This window comes from Olea europaea, chromosome 1, assembly GCF_002742605.1.
Source record: "Olea europaea var. sylvestris chromosome 1, O_europaea_v1, whole genome shotgun sequence".
Taxonomy (NCBI): domain Eukaryota; kingdom Viridiplantae; phylum Streptophyta; class Magnoliopsida; order Lamiales; family Oleaceae; genus Olea; species Olea europaea.
Genome location: NC_036237.1, coordinates 678,463 through 701,113, shown reverse-complemented (window position 1 = coordinate 701,113; position 22,651 = coordinate 678,463). Strand labels below are relative to the sequence as shown.

Genomic DNA, 22,651 nt, shown 5'->3' with positions numbered 1-22,651 from the left:
AAAATATCGTGAACCTAATTAGAAAGAGCGAATCCCAGCACGGATGTTTGCACAACGTTTTTACGTAAAATTTTTGAACTATTTCATTCTTCAAAATTTTGGTCACTGGAAGCCATTACGTTTTATAATTTTATTAAATGTATTTTCTTTAAACATGGTATTATTCTATATATGTTAAGTTCTAAGGATTTATTACATTCACATTTTCTAAGTTTTTTAACTCGAATAAGGATTTTAATTAAGATACCCACTCACTGTAAAATTTAACTAATGGTTTGTTTGATTACAAATGTGGAAAAAGCAAACTAATTTCATGTAAGTTAGAAAAGAAAAATCACCAAAAATTATAGGGATTCAATTTCTACTCAATTGGCTAAAAACATGCTATAAGTGTTGTACTTTGAAATTCGAACTCTATTTTCATTTTAGATGGAATAGCTACAGTAGAAAACGAATTCCTCGAACGTGACATTTTTTATGGAATTTAATGCTATCAAACGGACCCTAAGTTCTCATATTCATTTTCTCGTTACTATTTCAATATATTATTGAAGACTAATAATGTTAAATATAAAATTTCAAAAAATATTTTTTATTTTTTAATTACTCATTTTCAAAAAAAAAAATAAATAAATAAATTACTATTAGAACGAGGCTCAAACAAATTCAAGGTTAACATTCATATCATGTTTGGTTCCATTTTAATGGAAATTTGCGAGAAAATGAGTTTTAAAATATTAATTTTATGAAAAATGTGTTGTAAAAAATAATGAAAAAATTTTGATTTATATATAACATTATTTATGGAAAAATGTGTGATTAAAAATGAGTTTTTGAAAAAAATAGAGGACAAACATGGGCTATATAAGAATTTTGTAAGTTTTCCTAAAAAATTATAAATATAATTTAGAATAGTTACACCTCTCAATGAAATTACGAAATTAATTTAGCGAAAGCAAAATCTGTAGTAATGATAATCACGCGCCAGAACTCGCCATATGCTTTTCGACATTGTTTTATTACCAATACGTGAGCGTGTGATTTGGTTTCGCAGTTCTTTGGCGGTACAAGTACTCTGCAATCCCTAATTTTACAGTCATCTTGGATCAATAATCAATACAAATCCACCGATTTCCCGCGCAACGGCGCGAAAATGGCGAAGAAGGCGGTGAGCAGAAGAGAGCTATTGGAGAGATGGACGGCGATTGAAGAAGAGGACGATGACGACGCATTATCTGGTCATCCGGTCAAACGTCGTCGTTTTCGCCAACTCAAAGAAGAATGGTTCCCTCCTTTTCTGTCTTCTTTTTTGTGGGAGTAAACTATTGTTCTTGAACTTCACTGCTAGTCTGAAGAAAAATGAAAATGGAATTCTCTTTTGAAATTAATATTTTTATAATAAATGAGCAGAACAAAAGAATTACTATTTACATTCACATTTCTTTGCTGCTTATTCATCGGTGTTGCTTTATAAACGGATCCTGAAGTTTTTCAAGATAATTGAATAATCAAGATGAATATGAAGTACACAATCAGTTTTGCTTTTTTATTTCATCATCTTATTTTCCAATAACTAATGGTCTGGACAAAACTTCAGGACATTGAGGTGAACCTACATGAAGTAATTAGAGCCTCGGTCATTCTAGCAAATGAATGATATCTTGTCCAATGACAAACTTGCTACTTATAACTTTTGAACATGTGTTTTACTTTGCGATGTGATTGATGACATACCAGCTCCGTGTTTTGGATGGTCTTACTCAAGCTGCATTTAATCTTTTTGCTCACTGGAAGGAAACTATTAATGATCGGACACAATCTTCTTTCGAGTTCGTGCGATAAACTAGCCTGTTATTGCTTTATATTCAGGTTTTCAGATGCATTCAACTTCTTAATCTATTTGCCGAAAGAAAATCACATCTGGTGTGGTTATTGGGATCTGATGGGACCTCTTCTAGAAACATTCTACAATTATTTTAAAGATGAACGAGCTGATTCTCCTCTTAAGCTTCTATGGAATAGAATTTCCGAAGAAATGCGAAGCTGTGTTCAATGTATTCATCAGCACCATCAAGCCCAAGAGATGTATGGTACTGAATATGAGTTGAGTTCTATTGGCCCCCTTCTTGATGTGCTGCACACTCTTGATGAAGAACGAATTAGTCAACAACTTCAAGATCTCAACGCAAGAATAGCAAGGGGAGAGTATGACCCTGCCAGCCATTATGGTGAAGTCGCTAGTGTCGTGTTTGAGGTATTTAGATTGCAATCTTTAGGCCGTGTTTTCTTTTTGGTATTAAAATAATGACTCGCGTAATCTATATGTTCAACTGTTGAGTTGGTCCACATCTCTTTGTATGAGTATTAACTCTTTCATATAACCTGTGGTGCTTGATATATGTTTCTGCTATACAAATGATCATAAGAGGCTACATCATCAAGTTTTATGTGGATATAGTTTAGTTTCGAGATGGATATCACGTTCAGTCTCCACCAACATCAGAGAACTATCCCATATTCAGAGGAGTTCAAATAACACGGGAAATTCTTATGTTTATTGGTTCTTTATCTGCTTCTTTTTTATTTCTCCTGATCATATTCATATGGGTAACAGGTTTTGTCCCTTCCCATCTTATTGGATGATCAATACTTGGTGACTGAGTTTCAAATATTTATTGAAGCAATTGACAACTTTCATGAATTGAAGTTAGCTGGAAATCAGCAGTATCCGGTAAGTCCTCCTTGCGATTAGTACCTTTGTCACTTTTTGGTATTTTTCTAATCATTTTTACTGAACCCTTTCTTTTCCTTTTCGTTGTACTGTCAGGGAGTTTACGTGCTACTATTTCTTAAAAGCAGAAGAACTCGATCTATTGGTTTTCGCCTGGCAGGACATATGGGTAAATTGAGGTATTTCTTTTCCCATGGAAGCTCAGTATAGGAGTTGAATCAGTTGCAATATCCACTTGTAATGACTCCAATTGTTTCTAGGATAGCATAGATAATTTTGAACACTCTATGATGTAACTTCTGGTATGCCTGACTATTCAAAGATTCGTTAACTACGCGAACACTTCAATGCTATAAAAACAAATCGACTGATATTCTGTTGAACTGAATGCCTTGCAGATTTTTTGTTATGCTCAATATCTATCTTCTGCTTTATGTAGGAGATCTACAGATCTGAATCCATTGCAGCATTTACTGAAGAAATGCATTTGCATTTTAGAGTCAGAAAGCACGCAATCATCCAAAGAGACATCAAGGCCTAGGGTTCAACTGGATCGAATCGCTGTATGGCTTGGAATGAAAGCATTGTAGGAAGCAGTTGGTTGCAATATTTAATATTAGGATTTGGCATTCTTATAATTTTTTTATGCTAATAGATATCTTATCTTATTTTATTTATTTATTTATTTTGAAGTCTTGGGTTTTTAGAGCCTCCAGCATTTGAAGAAGGGATTTTAGATCGTCATCCCATTTTCCTCAGTATTGTACTCAACCATATCAGTGATGATTCACTTGAGTTTTCTCATGCAGTTAACTGCTTGAGATTACTTTTTGAAAAGCTTGGTATATTTCTAATGGTGCACTTCTTTCTCTCTTTGGCAGCTCTATTTGTCCAATCTTCTAAGATATGTTTTTGTACACAGGATGTAAATTATGGTTGAGGGCGACGTTGTCTCCTAGCGTTATGCGAAATACGCTTCTGGGTCAGTGTTTCCATACTCGAAATGAGAAGAGCCATAAAGAAATTTTTGATCTTTTCTCACCTTTTTTGCAGGCATGTTTGTTATACTGCATTTTTATTTGAGTATTTTTTCTTTCCTTATTATATTTCTTTTATTTCTTTGAGAAGAACATAGTACAATGCTTTATTGTTCACTACTTTGTTATCTCATGCTTCCAGTCGCTTGAAGCTTTGCAAGATGGCGAGCATGAAAAGCAAAGGAGACATTTTCTTTATTTTCTCCTCCATCAAGTGACTGTAAGCAGTAATTTCAGCATGCTGATGAGAAAAAAGGCTTGCCAGGTTGTTGTTTCACCCTCTACAATGTCAAAGCAAAATTTTGTATTTGATGGCAACTTGCAATGTTAATCTCGAGTTTTGTCCATTCACTTGTTTATGCAGATAGCTCTTCTCATTGTTCTCCGAGGTTACAAGATGGACCCCCCTTGTCCCCCTTCTGAATGCGCACACATGTGGTAGGTAACTGTGGAGACTTTGTCCGTAAAGGTTATTTTATATGTGGACAATTTGTGTACAGTTTGCAAATGTGGTCTACTGACTTATATCTGAATGTATATTCGGTTGGTGGGGATTCGCCTGATGAACTATTAACATTTTCTTTAATTGTTTCTCTCTCCTCTATTTATTTCACAGGGGCCCTTCTCTCGTGTCTTCTTTGAAGGATTCGGTGCTTCACAGTTCTCTTCGACAACCTGCATTAGATCTTATCCAGACTATTATTGTCTCTGATGCTTCTGCCTTGATATCCATGGTTCTGAGTGGTCAATTGCGTTCATGTAATACGCCAAGTGGGCCTACTAGTTTTGGTATAGAAGATGATGATGAAGAGCCTTTATTTGTTCTTGATATTGAAGACAATGATGTTAGTTGTTGGAAAGAATTCAGTCTGCAGAAAAAAATGACCTCACAGGTATATGGGGAGTGGATGTGCATACCAAAATTATGGTTTGATGTACTGGTTGAAATTGATCCCTTGGCCCTTCCTGTATCCTTTTCGAAGTCTGTATTTTGGGCACTATCCCGTTTCTCAATGGTAGAACCAGAAAATAGGGAAGAAATGGCTCTTCCTGTTAGGAATTGGTTGTCATCCTTTGCTTCGGAAATGTCTTCTCTTTGTGGGTGGAAGGTTCCATCTGGTGCCGATGATGGTGGAGATGGAGCAGAATCTAGAAATTCCGTCAAATCTTCATCAATGTGCTTGCCTTTAGTTAGGGCATTCAAGAGGTCAGTCGCCTAATTACCAAAATGCTTCACTATTGTTTTTGCTGTTGACTATGATAAGGCGAGGCTGATATCTATCCATGCGGTAAAGAAATTGGCAGCCTTGGTCATTATTGGACTGTGTATTGCAGATTAGCTGCTCATTATACTGTCAGAATGGAGCAAGGCGAGCTTACAAAGCAGTGGACCTGGGAACCAATGATGAGTGATAGTATTTTTCTCTTGCTTGTGGATCCTAATGATGTAATTGACTTGCATTGAGTAATTTTTTGTATCTGCCTGTGTGCGTGCTTGTTATGTATGTATTTTGATCTGCTTCAAATTTTCGCGATTGCTTGACCTAAAACTTGGATTCCAAATTTATCTTATTGGTGTAGAACACAAGACGAGTGGCTAAGCTTATCCTTGAACAAGTTTCGGGCATGCATGGCGTAACTCATTGTCTGCAATTTCTTTGCTCTTCTCGATCTTCATGGCCAGCCATCTTTACGGGAGTTCGGCATGCTTTGAGATTGGTAAGCTTAATAGAAAAGAGAGAGCATTTTGTATGTAATGTAAATGATTGAAGGAAGTCTATTAATTGTTGGCAACATTTTAATAACAAAGGTCACTGGCCTTAGATCACCTGTATCTTAATAGTTACTGGGGGGGCTGCCCTGGAGGACTGTCCGGACCAAGGTCCCACAGCCCCCCTGGGCTGTCTCCCCAACACATGGGCTGGCAAGCTCAAATATAAGATAACACATGATGTAATTTGGGTAGGAAGCTTGCAACTATACCAGCAAATGAGATACTGTCAGTGCACTTCACGATAATTTGGCCATAAACCAACTGTTAGCAATCTTGCCGTGTCACATGGGTAGGGGAGTCAGCTATGCCGTGACAATACTTAAACTTGTTGTTGGAGCAGCTGCCTGGTGCCTTTTTGGCCAAGCACCAAATCCAGTTCTTTGCATACTCTCTCCCCCCATCTTTTTGCTGCAACCCTCTATCAATATAACTAGTTTTCGAGACATTTTTGAGTAAATTGTGCCCACCTCCCACTTGTTTCTAATCTTCCATATGGTGTTTTTTTTTTTCCTTCTGCTGTTCTCAGGTTCAGTTGGACTCTGTTCTGTTGAACTTTCCGACTTTACATCATTTCTTCTTTGTTCTGTGCAAATTGCTCAAAGAAGGGAATCTATGTATCGAGACCGGGTCACAAAAGTTGTCAGAGGCCTCTGATGTTGCAAAGTTTTCTTCCCAGGGTGGATTTTTGAAGCAACCTGTATTTGATTCTTCACCCACAAATGTTCATGGACATTCATCAACTGTCAGTTCTACTTCATGGGATACATTTAGCTGCTTACTAGCTGAAATTGCATGGCCTTCAATTCAGAAGTGCTTGGCGAAAGGCAAGACATTCATAGATTCCAAAGTATCTCAGGTTTATCTCCATCTGACTATGAGTTATGTATTTCTCAGCTTTTTATGTTATTTGTTTTAATTTTTTCTTACAATCGAACTTCTTCACTGTAGTGGGTGTTTGCAACTTTGCATATTCATGAAATCTAGTGTCCACCAGAAGATGCAGAGCAACATTCACAACTTTGATATAATTTCTTTCTTTCAACGGAAAATCAATATAATTAGATTGGTAAGGGCACCAAAGTGGTCAAATATAGAACTTTTGAACAGGCTATAAATCTGTGGAGAAAGCTGTATTTTGGCATGAAAAGAAAGCAAGAACCGAACGGGAAAAGTACAAAAAATAAGTACAAAAAATCATCTTCAACGTATTTAATCAGACAATAAGAGGGGTGCATCTTTTCTCTTGGCATCTATCTATAAGAAAATAAAATAAATTACTTGCTGTTTGGTTTGATCAGAAAGTTTCCTCCCCACCTCTTAGGGTGGGTCTCTTCTTAACTGTTGGAGTTTTATCTTTAGAGTAATCAATTTGGTTCAGTTACTGTCGCAAGTGAAATTGCCTGCTCGTCCAATATGTTTTCTTCCCATTATTAGGAATCTCTCTCATGACCTGAGAATGTAGCTGATAGCATAATTATATCCTCATCATTGACACATTGACAAAATTACTAGAATCTGAATTCACTAATGCAATTTAGGCTTCTTGATCATATTTCTGCTGCATTCGGACTTGGGACACATTTAATTTCACTCTTATTTTTTTCCCCAGATGACGTGCATCCGTCTGCTCGAGGTCACTCCTCTTGTTTTTGAAAGGCTTTCTAGAAGTTCTGGCATAATGTTGGAAAATATAGATGCCATAGAGTGGCTTCATGATTTATCAGATTGGGGAAAGTCATCAAGTGACACTGTTGTTAGATATTGGAAACAGACATTGGCCTCTTTGCTTGGTCTAATTAAAGCATCCTGTCGTAATAAAGCTGCTTCAGCAATCACTGATATTGAGAAACTTATTTCAGACGGTGAGTTTTTTCTTTATCTTTCATTTCTTGATTTTCGTATAAATGATTAAATGCCATTGGTGACTCTATTATATTTTGATTGCGTATTTGGACTGCAGAAAACCTTTTTATTGGTGAAGTGAATAAGCAAATAGCAACCCTTTCTGGTTTGTTACTGGACAAAGGTTCTGCATTCAACAAAACTGGTATCAAGTCAAAATCTTCACCTTTTGATAACTCACTAACAGAAGATTCTGAAAAATTGTTTTCCGAGGCAACAAAAATGCACATTGTGGACTCTGAACCATTGATCAATATGGAGAAAGATCATCTGGTAGTTCGTTCTGATGATGAGGACGAACCTAACATTACTTTCAAAAAGGGGGTTCACTCTCTTGTCAGGTCAAGTCAGAGTATGTTTGGTGATAAATCTGTTGGTGCAAGTTCTGCTGGAAGAGCTCTTAAGGCTGACCTGCATGAAATGCACTCTACCAGTGGGTTAAGTAGTCAGCCCGAGACTTATAGGCCAGGTTCTCCTGATTGTAATGATCTTATTACCCATAAAATGGGCACATATACGCCGGAAGACAAACAGATACCTGAGTCTCCTAGTAAAACAAAGCAGTCAGATAGTATGAGAAAACAAGTAACTAAGAAAGATGACATAAATGATTTGTTCCCTTCGCATAATAACTATAACGCAAGGAAAATATCTGATGAAACTATTAATTCAAAAAGACTTGATTCCTCTATACCTCAAAAGTATCCCAATATCAGGGCCTTGTCTGACAGAAGTATAACTTCTAAAAGTAAGGATCAGCAAGGCATGAACAAGGTTACAAAATCTAGTGATTTAGTTATAAAAGAGGTGGTATGGGATACCGAGGAGGATCCATGGGAGTTTTCTCTTTTCAAACCGTTGAGGAGTCAACAGGCACCAGTAACAAGACCTAGCACTTCTGGTCCCAAACGACAAGTTATTCAACTCAACTTACCTGTTGAAAACAGATCGGGGTCTTGCCGGCTGGATGGCAGAGTGAGAAGATTCAAACCTCCAAGTCTGGATGACTGGTTTAGACCCATTCTAGAGTTGGATTTTTTTGTGGCCGTGGGATTAGAATCTGGAAACGACGAAGTTGATAAAAATGCTAGCAAACTAAAGGAGGTCCCCGTTTGTTTCCAGTCGCCTGATGAATATGTAGAAATTTTCCGACCATTGGTACTAGAAGAATTCAAAGCACAGTTGCGGAGTTCCTTTCAGGAGATGGCTTCAGTAGAAGAAATGTGTTGTGGAAGTATATCAGTGCTATCAGTTGAGAAAGTTGATAATTTTCACTTTGTTCGTGTGGTCTACGATGAGAACAAGTCCAATGTGTCCAAAATCTGCTTCGAAAGCGATCTCATTTTGCTTACAAGACAGCCACTAAAAAGTTCTTTCCATGATGTTCACACTGTTGGGAAGGTACATCTGTAAATTTTCTATATGCACAAATACCTGGTTTCTTGAGTAGATTTTACATCCTTAATTATCTATTTCACTGAGAGGAATCAAGGTATCAAATAGTTGTTTCCCTGATTCATGGGCATAAAAAAATAACTCAAAGTTTTCAAAGTTAAACTTAAGGATTCACACACTGCAACTTGTTTTGTTGTCCCTTGAGGAGCTAATAAAACTTTCTGTGTTTTAACGAGTTGGCAATATTTAATTTATAATCTAACCGTCTTTTTAATATGTCCTTGAAGCTTATATATGGATGAATTCTTAAGTTGACCAATTAACATGTTTTGATTGCATATTGCTGATGATGTGTGCTTATGCTTAGGTGGAGCGTCGGGAGAAGGATAATAAAAGAAGATTAAATATCTTAGTCATCAGGGTATATCTGCAAGGATGTTCTCGTCTTAATCGAGCTAGAAAGCTTCTTACAGACCGAAGCAAGTGGCTTTTATATCGTGTTATGAGCATTGCATCTCAACTTAGGGAATTCCAGGCATTGTCATCAATAAGAGAAATTCCTTTGCTCCCTATTGTCTTGAACCCTGTCAATTATTTTTCTGGTCATCGTGAAATTAGAAAGGAAAATATTATTAGGCTTTCTCAACCTTTGCAGCAAGTCCTTAAGTCTTCATATAACGACAGTCAGCTGCAAGCTATTAATACTGCTATTGGACCTTTTGACTCTAAGAAGGATTTTGAGTTGTCTCTTATACAGGGTCCTCCAGGTATGTTATATTTATTTGCATTCTTTTCTTTTTCTTTCTTCTCCATTTTTTCTCTTTCCTGGATCCTTGACTTGTATGCATGTCAATTAGCACTTGCACTGCTTACCTATTGTCTGAACCTCATTCCATCAGGAACTGGAAAGACCCGAACAATTGTAGCCATTGCCAGTGGTTTGCTTGCTTTCTTTCAAATGAAAGACAGTAAGAGGTTACCAAGTGACTATTTAAAGTGTAGCAATGTCTCTAGCACTAAGCAAAGGATGAGTCAATCTGCCGCAATTGCAAGAGCCTGGCAAGATGCAGCCTTGGCTAGACAACATAATGACGATTTAGAAAAGAACAACAAATCCACGGGAAGCTGCACTAGAGGTCGGATTCTTATTTGTGCACAATCTAATGCTGCAGTTGATGAGCTAGTCGCAAGAATAACCAGTAAAGGTCTTTATGGCCGCGATGGAATGATGTTCAAGCCATATCTTGTGAGGGTTGGTAATGAAAAGACAGTTCATCCGAATTCTCTACCCTTCTTTATTGACACGCTTGTTGATAACTGTCTGGCAGAGGAAAGAAGGAATGCAAATGATGAAAAGAATGATATTGATGGAGACTCTTTGACAGTTCTTCGTTTTAAGCTGGAGCAGTTAGTTGACCGCATCAGATACTATGAAGCCAAGCGAGCTAACGTAGAAGAGGTAAATTCAAATTCAAGCAATCTGTTGGAAGGGGAGGATATCATGGAACTGTCTGATGCAGAATTAGGAGCAAGGCTAAGAGCATTATATGACAAGAAGAAAAAAATCTATACAGATATTTCCGTTGCTCAGGCTAAGGAGAAGAAAGCCAGTGAAGAAATCAAAGCTCTCAAAAATAAATTCCGAAAGACTATCTTGAAGGAAGCTGAAATTGTAGTTACTACCCTAAGTGGCTGTGGTGGAGATCTGTATGGAGTGTGTTCAGAATCTATATTAAACCATAAGTTCACTAGTCCTTCTGAGAACTCTCTGTTTGATGCTGTTGTGATTGATGAAGCTGCTCAAGTAATAATTTCATATTTCCTTCTTTTTCCCCTGTTTCTGTTGTTTCACAAAATTTGGATCTTCAACCCTGGTATATCTTTCTCGTCTTCCTTTTAACCTTATATTTTTTCCAACGTAGGCCCTGGAACCAGCCACTCTGATTCCTCTTCAGCTTCTAAAATCGAAAGGAACAAAATGCATCATGGTAATGGTTTCCACAAGCACTTATTTTGTTGAATGATGAGCAATGAGTATAATTGATCTGGATATTTGTCTTTGAAGGTTGGTGATCCAAAGCAGCTACCTGCCACGGTTCTCTCTAATGTTGTTAGCAAATATATGTTTCAATGTAGCATGTTTGAACGGCTGCAACAGGCTAACCATCCTATCATCATGCTGACCCACCAGGTATTTCAAATTCCCAGACATTCTTGACCCAAAAAGTTAGTCCTTGCTTCCAATTGGAAGTAGCAAAATTGAACAAATTGTCAAAAAAAAAAAAAAAAAAGATAAAAAAATAAATTGTTCTTTGCCAACTTTATTGTGTATAAGCGGGAATAAGGCTTAATCTGTAGTTTATCTCCACTTGATAACCTTTTCTGTTGAGGTTCAGATGAAGATAGAAATATATGCAGATAATTTCAAGTCATTCTAGTTTATAATAGTCATCAGTTCATCTGATTTTAAAATAACAAAAAATAAATTGTGCTTTGGAATCCAAGAAATTAAAATAAAAAACAGAGGCTGGTGGTTGGTCAGTGGCCTGTTCGCAGCGGCAAATGACGGTGACAATGTCTCAAGACAAACAGTGAGGTTCAGTTGGAGAGAGGTTGAAGAAAATATTGGAGTAAATTTTTGTGTATTGATATTAATTCCAGCAGTAATACAATCAATTTATAACACATTAGTTTGAAGGAAAAAGGAAAAATAATCTGCCTAGTAAGGAAATAAAATAATTGACCAATTATCCTAAAATAGAAAGTCTCTAATTTATCACAATTTCATCCCTGATATTCTTTCCATACTGTGACGTTTTCTACGCTCCCCCTCAAGTTGGACTACAGATGTTGACTAAGTTCAACTTGTAGTTGAAGTCGTTGAAGATTTGTTTGGATAATCCTTTTGTGAAGATTTCTGCTGTTTGTTCTTTTGTCAGAACATGTTATACAAATAATTCCTTCATCCACCTTTTCCTTGATAAAGTGTCGTCTACTTCTATATGTTTGGGTCTATCATGTTGCATTGGATTGAGAGAAATGTTGATCATTGCTTTGTTGTCACAGTAGAGTTTGATTGTCAATTCCATTCCAACTTTTCGTTCTTTCAGAAGTTTCTTTATCGATAATCCTTCACATATTCTTTATGCAACTGCTCTAAATTTAGCTTCTGCGCGACTTCGTGCCACTACATTCTGTTTCTTGCCTCTCCAAGTTACCAAATTTCTCTATATGAAGGTATAGTAACCTGAAGTAGACCTTTTATCTTTTGTTGATCCAGCCCAGTCTGCGTCATTGAATATCTCCACTCATTTTTTTTTTCAAAGAATAGTCATTTCCCAGAGTTGTTTTTTAAATATCTGAGGATTTTATATAGTGCTTCCAAGTGAGCCTCTTTGGGAAAATGCATATGCTTGCTTACCATGCTAACTACGAAAGCTAAGTCTGATCTAGTATGTGAGAGATTAACTTCCCTACTAGTCTTTGATATCCGTATGTTTTCATTGAGTTCCTTGTGTTTTTTGACATTTTCCTGTTTCTATAGGTGTGTCGTTTGGTTTGCATCCTAGCATACCGATTTCGATTAAGAAGTCGAGAATGTATTTTCTTTGGGAAATACTAACACCCTTCTTTCATCTTGCAATCTCCATCCCTAAAAAGTATAGCACTTGTCCTAGGTCTTCCATCTCAAATTCAACGACTAAACACCTTTTGGATCTTTCTATTTCAGTTATGTTATTCCCGGTTAGGATTATATCATCTACTTATACAATTTTTTTTTTTAGTAAGTAATAAAATATTGTATTAATCAGAAGGTAATACACAAGAAGTGTATTATACACTTAAACAAGAAATAAACGTCATGAAATCGGGCAGCCCATCTATGTGACTAGAAGCTGCAGCATTAAACCAATTATACAATGTCAAATAAAATAATTCTCTAAATTGCTCTGAAATCTTTATCTGATCATCAAAACAGCGCCCGTTTCTCTCTCCACACACATCAAACAATGCAACCTGGAATAATGTCCCAAACAAGTTTACTGTCCTTGTCACGAAACTTTCTCCTCCATGCCTTCAGCAAAAAAGAACATAACCTCTGATACGATAAAAATAATAAAACCATATCGAGTCCTAATTGTACAACATATCTTGCATACGCCTTGACACCACCCAATCTATATATTGAGAAGTCAGAATATCATTCCATAGCAAACGAGCGCCATCACAATGGAGAAACAAATGTTCAATCGTTTCTCCATCCTTTCTGCACATATGACACCAATTTGTAAAATAAAACCCCCTTAATTGAAGATTATCCGCCGTTAACACTTGTCTCTTCACTACCGTCCATAGTAAAAATGCTACCCTTGGAGGTAGTTTACACTTTCAAATCATCTTCCAAAGGAATGAATTCTCCACAGATCCCAATAAGGATCTAAAATAAGTGCTAACTGAGAAAATGTCATCCTTTGCCAGCGTCCAGCTGATGCGGTTACTCTTCTACTCTGATATGCACTTCATACAAAAATGTCAATAGCAACGCACAATCATTGTAACGCCCCAATTTTTTCTATAAACACCGGAACGTTACCAAAAACTAACTTTTCTTTATTTTAAATGCGGAACTATATAAAAAGATTCTTTAATAATTAAATAACTGCAATATTTATAAATCTAAATTTGAAAATATGATAATCGTATCTAAATATAAACATAAACTCTCAGCAAATTCAAATATCACATTTTGAATAAATTAAACTGACCGATAAATTTTAAATATGACAAACTTATTTCTTTTTCTTTATCCACTTGGCAACCCGCATCACCAATTTGCCACTGTTCCAATCAACCCGAATTAACCTGTAAAATTAATGTAAGAGTATTTTAAAACACTCAGTAAGATACATGCAATTTTCATACACCATTACATAACAAATAAATTATACACTTGATACCGCTCTTCTCTTATGGAGTATATCGGTGACCAAACGACACACCCATATCAGGTCCTCTTAAATTCCCGTAGAAATATCATCTCTTTCTAGAACTCGAAGGTCCAGTAGTAATCCATGCATATTAATTGTATATAAGAGCATAAAGAAAATTAAAACACTTTGCACATAAATGTATCTTACCTCGTTTTAAAAAAAATCTGAAATACGTTGAAAAGCTTTCCTCTGCCTTGAAAGTATGTGATTAAAATATTTGATATTTCCAAAGCTACTCTCTCTCTCTCTCCCTCTCTCTTCCCCTCCCCTTTCTCTCACTCTTTTTCTTTCTTTTCTCTTTCACGTGTGAATACATTTGGTGTGGTAATATATGAGATCCTTGCCTAATATTTATAGTAATAAAAAGTGGTTGAGTTATTCTAGAAAACATGTACCATGAGTCGGGATAAGGTTGAGTTTAATTAGTAGAATTAGATTGAATCATCAAAGTTTAGCCTAATCATATTAAGGGTTAATAGTAAACAAAAAAAAAAAAGATTAATAATTTAATATAAACCTTACCCGTTTCCAGAAAGAAGAAAAGAATAGGATTATAACGATATAAAATTCTATTTATCTTGTTTTCTTTCAATTGGGTATAACTTAATGCGTTCTTATCCAAAATAACTTTTCTCGAGTCATAGACTTCTAATTAATTACGATCTTCGAAATGAGCCTAATATCAGTATACCAAATCTTGTTCCATTATTATTTTATTATTATTAACCATTAAATTTATCCGAATCAAACAATTAAAATTTCATCATAACCAATCTAATTTATCGTGCCTGCCAACCTTGTTATCATCAGCAATTAACTAACTAAATCTCAGATTTACCTTTATCAACTTAGAAGAAATCAATTTATCTCTACCTAAACAAACTCATGTGTGTCCGGTATCCTGTCAAAATCTAGAATCAAGGCAATTAAATCTTTAAAATAAGATAAAGTCATTTTCTCTCTCCATCAATCACAATCAATCTTGAAATTTCTCTCTCTCTGCAAAGTGTCTAAATTACGTGCAAGAGGTAAAATTGAATTGTTGTCATATAGTACTTTAGGAAGAAAGCACTCCAAATAAAGTAATTAAGTTAAAAACTAGGTTTTTTTTTTTTTTTTTTTTTGTGATTTATTCAAACTGTAATATCTTGAAGAAGGCTTATCCGAATCAACCCTTTTTTTTCTTTTTCTTTTTTTGAGCATAAAATTCATAATTAAATACTAGCTATCCAACAAGTATAATATTGATATACATATCATTACTTTATCAAAATCCAATTATTTGACCCCAAATATATAATATATTAATATTTATTTCACCTTAATCCCTCACTTTCAAAATAATATAATATATAGAATAAATAATTTATTTATTTTTTAAAAAAATTTCGGAATGTTACAATCATCCACTTCCCAATCTTGTAATCCCCTCCCAAAAACAATGTTCCAGCTGATGTTCCCGTTATGTGTATCTAATACATTATTCACCATAGCAGATGGCATCACGGCAATACGATACAAAGAAGGAAATCTCTCCCTTAGCGGTTGATTAGTACACCAACAATCATCCCAAAAGCTAATAGTATTGCCATTCCCCACACCAAAAGTTACTCTATTTCCAAAGTCACTCTACTCTCATCGAATATACCGCCATAAACTCACCCCGTAGGTACCATGACTCTCAACTGAACACCATCCACCCTCCAAAATACCATATTTCTCTTCTATAATCTCTCCAGAAACTCTCCCTCTCCACCCCAAATCGCTATAACTGCTTACCCAACAAGGCATTATTAAACAATACAAGGCTCATCAATCCGAGTCCCCCAACCCTTGTGGGAGAATAAACTGCCCCCCAATTGACCAAATGAAATTCTCTCCTCTCCTAACCCTCTCCGAAGGAACTCTCTTTGGATCCTCTCTAGTCTTTTAGCACTGTAACAGGAATGGGAAACAAAGACAAGAAATAAGTGGGGAGATTCGAGAGAGTAGACTTGATAAGAGTAAGGTGACCTCCCTTTGAGAGGTATATACGCTTCCAACCCGCTAATCTCCTCTCCACCCTTTCTACTATACTGTCCTAGATGTGTTTACTTTTGAACCTTGCTCCTAGTGGGAGCTCAAGATATGTCATAGGCAACTGTGCAACCCTAGAGCCCAATGTAATCTACTTATACAATTAGAATAGTCTTTGTCCCATCTCTGGATTGTTGGAAGAACATGGTGTGATTTGATTGCCTTTGTTGGTTCTTAATTTTTTTAGTACTCTTGTAAATCTATCGAACCAAGCTCTAGGTGACTGTTTGAAACTATATAGAGGTTTCTTCAGTTTACACACTTGATTTTCCTCATTTTCGTTGTTGAAGTCGGTGGTGTCATATAAACTTTTTCTTCTAATTCTCGATTAAGTAAAGCATTCTTAATAACTAGTTGTTGGAGCGGTCAGTCTAGATTTACTGCTAATGACAATGAGAACTCGAACTTTATTGAGTTTTGCCACAAGCACGAATGTTTCAGTGTAGTCGATGCCATAGGTTTGAGTGTATCCTTTGGCCACTAGATGTGCTTTGTAGCTTTCTATTGTCTTATATTAAAGACTCATTTGCAGCCTACATGTTTCTTTCCTTTCGGTAGGTTTACCACTTCCCAAGTTCTATTTTTCTCCAAACACATGCATTTTCTCCATTACTATTGCTTTCCATTTAGGTGATTCCAAGGCCTCCTAAATATTCCGCAGAATTTCTTTTTTCATAAATATTAGTGATGAAAGTACGGAACTTTGTAGATAGAGCATTATAAGATGTGGATTTTGAGATAGGATTGAGAGTATATGACCGAGTTTGTTTTCTGATAGCAATGGGTAGATCTAGATCCGGAGATTCATTGAATGGGTTGTCCTTTTGTCCTATCACTGTTTTCGATTCTCTTGGTATCTCAGGTGTAAGTGTTTCTTTATAATTTTATTTTGGCTTTTTTTTTTTCAGTAAACCAGTCTCTGTCATTCTGTTTTCCATCATCTCCCTTCGAATTCATGTTCCCTCCTGTATATGGCACATTAGAAGTTAGATTGACAGGTTTTGTATGTATTAATTCAGATGGGGAAATGTCAACGTCTAAGAATTCTCGATTTGAGAACCGATCTTCACTTATATTTTCGCCCTAAAGATAGGTTTTTTGTAGTAAGGTATGTTTTCGAAGAAGGTTACGTCGAGGTTGATATAGAATTTTTTGTTGAACAGGTCATGGCATTTGTAGCCTTTTTGTGTAGGTGAGTATCCAAGAAACACACACTTGATTGTATGTGGTTCAAGTTTATTTTGAAGGTGTGAGTGGATATGTACAAAAGCGGTATTTTGAAATACTTTGAGAGGGGGATTTGAATTGAGGTGGGAAGCAGAGAAGTGTTGTTGGAGTCTTTGTATGGGTGAGTCGAAGGAGAGAGTTCGGATGGGCGTTCGATTGATGAGATATGCAGAAGTTAGAATGGCGTCCCCAAAATATCTTTGGCATATTTTTAGTGAATATTAAAGCATGGGCAACTTCGAGTATGTGTCTATTTTTTTCGTTCAACAATACCATTCTGTTGGGTAGAGTTCACACATGAGTTTTGGTCAACTATCCTATGTTTTTTTAGATAGTCTTGTAGTGTAGTATTGAAGTATTCCATGCCATTGTCAGCTCGCAGAATTTGGAGTGACTTTGAAATTGGGTTTGAATCATAGAATGGAAATTTATGAATACAGAGTGGACATATGTTTTTTCATTTAGGAGGTAAACCCAACATACTCGAGTGTCGTCGTCCATAAATGTGACAAACCATTTCGTTCGGGTGCAGTTAGAGTAGCAGGAAGGACCCCATAAATCATTGTGAATTGCGACGAAATGTTTAGATGGCTTGTACGTGGAAGCCAGAAAGGATGTACGCTTATGTTTTGCAAACTCACAACTTTCGCATTGAACCTCAATGGTATTTTTATTAATGAAAATGGAAGGTAATACATGTTTCAATTATTTTAGGCTAGGGGTGTCCCAATCTATTGTGCCATAACAAAAGTTTATTGTCCCTAGAGACAGATGTGAATTGTTGCCTAAAAGATGACATGGTTTCTCATATCAGCTTTCTCAAAGTAGTATAGTTCATCAAACTCTTTAGCATTGCCAGTTGTCTTCCTCGATGAAAGGTCCTGAATGGTATAGTAAGACGGAAAGAAATTAGAATAGCAATTATAATTTTTGGTCAACTGGCTGATAGATAACAAATTGTTGGACAAATTTGGGATGTGAAGTACAGATTCAGTAGTGTGGATTTAGAGATACGAATACTCCCATTTTGTGCAACAGATGAGAGTGAGTCATTTGCAATTTTTACTTTAATGTTTCCTGCGTAGGCATTGTAGGAAGAGAATAAGTGATAAGAGTTTATTGTGTGATCGGATGCACTGGAATCAATAATCTTGGCGGTCTTAGATCGTGAGGTGCTTAAGGCTCTAAGAAAGTTACCTTTGTGAACAGGAGGGCTAGAAGGACTTTTAGGGGACTATTGACCAGGTGGTTGAAGGCTTCAAAACATTTGGTAAAGTTGCTCTAGTTGTTTCAAATTGAAAGCACCACTAGCAGTTTGATTACTTCTTGTTTCGGCTTGATACCCTCGGCTCTTAGTATATTTCTTTGCTTTCCAATCAATGGGTTTTCCATGAATTTTCCAACATGTGTCTTCTTTATGTCCCGGCCTATGACAGTGTTCGCACTAGGATCAAGCGCTTGCCATCGGTTCCCTGCTCAGGAATTTGCTTAACGGCAGAGCTTTTGCTGCACTTAACTAATAATTGTTATGATGATAGTATATCTTCCTGCAATTTCGAGTTGGATCCATTGATACTTCCTTTTGATGATCGGCCTAAATTTCCTCCTCTAAATCCAGCTGGCCCAAATTCACCAGAAGTGTTATTATCTAATCCAAATCCAATAGGCCTAATTTAATAGGGTCCAGTCCGAGCAGGCCCATTTGTTTTAAAAAATCCAAGTTGTGGTTTTCCGTTTCTTGGCCCGTTAATTCTTAATTTGTGAGATCCACTTGCCACTAAGGCAGACGCATCTCTGGAGCTCTCCATCGTCACCTGCTGATGCGCCTCTTCACGTTGACCTCAGAGAACACTTCACGAGTGGGAGGCAGTGGTCGCTGGCCCAATATCTGGCCTCTGATGTCGTCGAGTTCCTGATTCAGACTCGCAAGGAACTCGTATACTCTCTTGTTCTCCCGCTTTGTTTGTACAGAGCTATGTCTTCTGGGCACTGCCATTCTTCTTCATTTCTAAGATCCAATTCCTGCCAAAGAGAGGCCATCTCCATGTAATAGTCTGTAACATCCCTTGTGCCTTGCTTCATCTGCATAGTTGTATCTTTACTTCGAAGATGTGCAAAGAATCTTCGGAGTCAAAGTATGTTTCTTTCATAGCCTCTCAGACATATTTTGCGGTGGGGGAGGAAGATATACGTTTTTCCAATGGACGGTTTTATAGTATTCATGAGCCATGCCGTTACCATAGAATTTTCAGAATTCCATCTCTATAGGAGTTTCGCATTGGTTGGACTCTTTGTATTGCTGGTCAAGTATCTTAATTTTCCCTTTCCATTGATCACTAATATTATGGGTTGAGCCCACTCTCGAAAATTCCTTCCAGTCAGTTTCTCCACTGTGAGTTGGAAGCAGTTTTTGACTCTATTGGCGCAGAATGAGGAATTGGATTATGCTTCGAATTGAGAAGTTTCAGACTTTGTAGATTCCTGATTGGTGGCGGGGAATTCCGCCATTAGTTAGCTAGGTTATTGGAGTAAATATTTTGTGTGTATTGATATTAATTCCAGCAGCAATACAATCAATTTATAGTACACTAGTTTGAAGGAAAAAGGAAAAATAACCTGCCTGGTAAGGAAATAAAATAATTAACCAATTATCCTAAAATATAAAATCTCTAATTGATCACAATTTTATCCCTAATATTCTTTCCATACCATGACGTTTTCTACATAGGTCAATATTGGAAGCATGCATTACATTAATATTGGGAGAAAATTTGACTGTCTCGATGAAAATGAAAATACACACATTATTTTTTGAATAATGCTTCTTGTACATAATGAAATTACTCATTTGTTTACATATAGATGATGTGTCAAAAAGAGAATTGAGATTTTTTTTCCTAAGAAATTCTAACCCAATCATGTCTCACCACATCATATATATGTAAACCATTATGTACATGTAACACAACCGTTATTTTTTAGGATTCCGAATCATAGTAACCTGCCCTAAGAAATTCTGACCCAATCATATCTCACCATATCATATATATGTAAACCATTATGTACATGTAGCACAACCGTTATTTTTTAGGATTCTGAATTATAGTAACCTACAAATTTAGGATGTACTGAACTCGAAAAACTAGTCACGTCTTACAATGCTTGATTTATCAGTCATGAACTCTTGCAAGTTTGAGACACGATCGGACCTGAAACTTGTTATGTTGCTATTGTTTCTCTCTCTCTCTCTCTCTGTCACTGTCAATGTTTAGAAAATATTCATTCAGTATTTTTATGGAATGGACAGTATAGGATGCATCCGGAAATATGTCGCTTTCCTTCTTTTCATTTCTACGACGGCAAGTTGCTAAATGGCGATCAGATGTCTAGCAAAGCTGCATCCTTTCACGAGACTAGGGCCCTAGGGCCCTATGTATTCTTTGATATTATTGACGGTCAGGAGCAACATGGTAAAAACTCAGCTACATTGTCCCTATACAATGAGTGTGAGGCTGCTGCTGCAGTTGAAGTATTGAAATTTTTCAGGAAGAGGTACCTCTTCTTTCTCATTTGGTGATTTTTTCATTTAAGATTCTTTATTTATTATTTTTGTTGTCTTTCATAGGTACCCCTCTGAATTTTTTGGTGGAAGAATCGGCATCATAACTCCTTACAAGTCTCAACTATCACTTCTACGTACACGCTTTTCTGGTGCATTTGGGTCTGCTATTACTGCTGAAATGGAATTTAATACAGTCGATGGCTTTCAAGGTCGGGAAGTTGATATCCTGCTGCTTTCAACAGTTAGAGCAGCTGGAGCTGAAGAGCCCAGGATTAACTCTAGCAATCTTGGATTTGTTGCTGATGTTAGACGGATGAATGTGTCCTTGACTAGGGCCAAGCTTTCTTTATGGATTTTGGGTAATTCAAGAACATTACAGACGAACCGGACCTGGGCATCTCTTGTTGAAGATGCAAAACAGAGAAATTTGATTATATCAGGAACAAGGCCATATAGTTCCATGTTCAAGTTTGCTTCAGAAAATAGACCAGCTTCAGGTAATTCAGCCAACCAATCAAGTCTGTCGAGGAATGTTGGAATAGTTGAAGCAGCAAATGAACATGGAGAGACACAAAAAAAGATTAGGAAGCATACTTCTGAGTGGAAAAGAAAAATCGGCATCGGAACACAAAGTGTCACTACAACAGGTGAAAGCGATCATGCTTTTCCACCAGCAAAGGATGCTACTAAGGATAATAAAAGAAGAGCCAGGGATGGAAGTAATGTTCAGTTAATAAAGGATGTTGCAACTGTAGAAATTGAATATAGCAAGGACAAAACTACAAATGGTGTGAAGCCTGCAGTAAAGGGGCATCAGGTAAACAGTAAAGAAAGTTGGTCCAACCCGACTAATGAACATCAAAATAATATGGGAAAATCTGACGTGGGTAAGGGAGAAAATAATGGCAATATGAGAAGTGATTTTAGTAATTCTGGAAAGGGGAGTTTAAGTCATAAACATTTGAAACGTATAGCCACTGATGATAGAGGTTCAAAACTGGTTAAGCATGATGAGAGCGGGCAGAAAATGGAAATGGGAACATCGTCTTCTGCAAGAAGCCATAAGCAGAAGGATGAAGTTGGCGATGGAGCTTCTAATGAAGTGGAGGTACCCAAAAATTCAATTATGAAAAGGAAACAACAGCGTGAAGCCGTTGATGCTCTTCTGTCATCTGCTCTTATACCTATGAAGAAGCCAGAATCTTCATGGAAGTCTTCGTCTGCGAAAAGGACTCTTTCAACAAGCAGTGGAGATGATCAAGTTAGACGACCAAAGCCTAGAAAAGGTAAAGTCTCCCTTGTATTCAGTTCACTTTTGAATTGATTTCCAGCCTAACAGCATTCTCATTGTTTTCAGATCGTTAATTTGATGGCAGAAAGGGAGTATTTTTTGAGTTCCCAATGCAATGGAGGAAGCATAATAACCCTATACTTTGTGATATGATAAAAGGAGATCTGAATGCATCAAATCATCCTTTGCGGAATAACTATTGGTTTTCCAAAATTTTGCATAGCAAGGAGGTAAAAGCTGCCACTTCTGTATGGCCTGGAGCTGTTTCTAAAGTTAATCACTCTGAAACTTGATAGAAAGAGATTATTTGGCTAAGCTTAAAAAGTTTTCTATGTAATTAGGTTTATTTGTCGAAGTAAGAAATAAGTTACTCATTTTGACACTAGGATGAGAGTACTTCATGCAACTCTTCTTACTTAAAAATAAGATAATGGTAAATCGGGGTCCCTCATTCACACTGAAGATAAATGCTGCCATTGGCTGGCCTAGAGATTTTGTTTCACGAGTTAGTAATCATATATAACATAAAAATTACAAATTCTAGGTTTCATCTTGTATATTTACTGCTGCTTACTTTCTAGAATTTGCAGAGCCGAGCATATTTCACTAAAAACATTGACTTGTAAGCAATATGCATATAATTTTTTTTTTTTTTTTTTGGGGGG

At 36.5% G+C, this 22,651-nt stretch overlaps 1 protein-coding gene across 3 annotated transcripts in view; it reads left to right on the top strand.

Annotated features, from left to right (window-relative positions):
- The first annotated feature begins 992 nt into the window (after positions 1-992).
- Positions 993-22,651, top strand: part of LOC111404723 — a 22,424-nt gene continuing 765 nt past the window's right edge. Inside the window, exons 1-22 of one of the 3 annotated variants that reach the window (XM_023033512.1) lie at positions 998-1,284; positions 1,870-2,254; positions 2,615-2,731; positions 2,828-2,910; positions 3,171-3,317; positions 3,425-3,573; positions 3,654-3,784; positions 3,911-4,033; positions 4,133-4,206; positions 4,385-4,975; positions 5,104-5,215; positions 5,350-5,487; positions 6,069-6,398; positions 7,152-7,404; positions 7,503-8,845; positions 9,207-9,606; positions 9,739-10,643; positions 10,762-10,827; positions 10,905-11,030; positions 20,441-20,685; positions 20,759-21,981; positions 22,053-22,216. In XM_023033512.1, the coding sequence (XP_022889280.1) occupies positions 1,154-1,284; positions 1,870-2,254; positions 2,615-2,731; positions 2,828-2,910; positions 3,171-3,317; positions 3,425-3,573; positions 3,654-3,784; positions 3,911-4,033; positions 4,133-4,206; positions 4,385-4,975; positions 5,104-5,215; positions 5,350-5,487; positions 6,069-6,398; positions 7,152-7,404; positions 7,503-8,845; positions 9,207-9,606; positions 9,739-10,643; positions 10,762-10,827; positions 10,905-11,030; positions 20,441-20,685; positions 20,759-21,981; positions 22,053-22,060 (7,080 nt within the window). In that variant the 5' untranslated portion in view covers positions 998-1,153 and the 3' untranslated portion in view covers positions 22,061-22,216. Of the gene's footprint in view, positions 1,285-1,869; positions 2,255-2,614; positions 2,732-2,827; positions 2,911-3,170; positions 3,318-3,424; positions 3,574-3,653; positions 3,785-3,910; positions 4,034-4,132; positions 4,207-4,384; positions 4,976-5,103; positions 5,216-5,349; positions 5,488-6,068; positions 6,399-7,151; positions 7,405-7,502; positions 8,846-9,206; positions 9,607-9,738; positions 10,644-10,761; positions 10,828-10,904; positions 11,031-20,440; positions 20,686-20,758; positions 21,982-22,052; positions 22,259-22,651 lie in introns of those variants that run through there. The other 2 variants (XM_023033551.1, XM_023033583.1) reach the window with 2 other exon arrangements.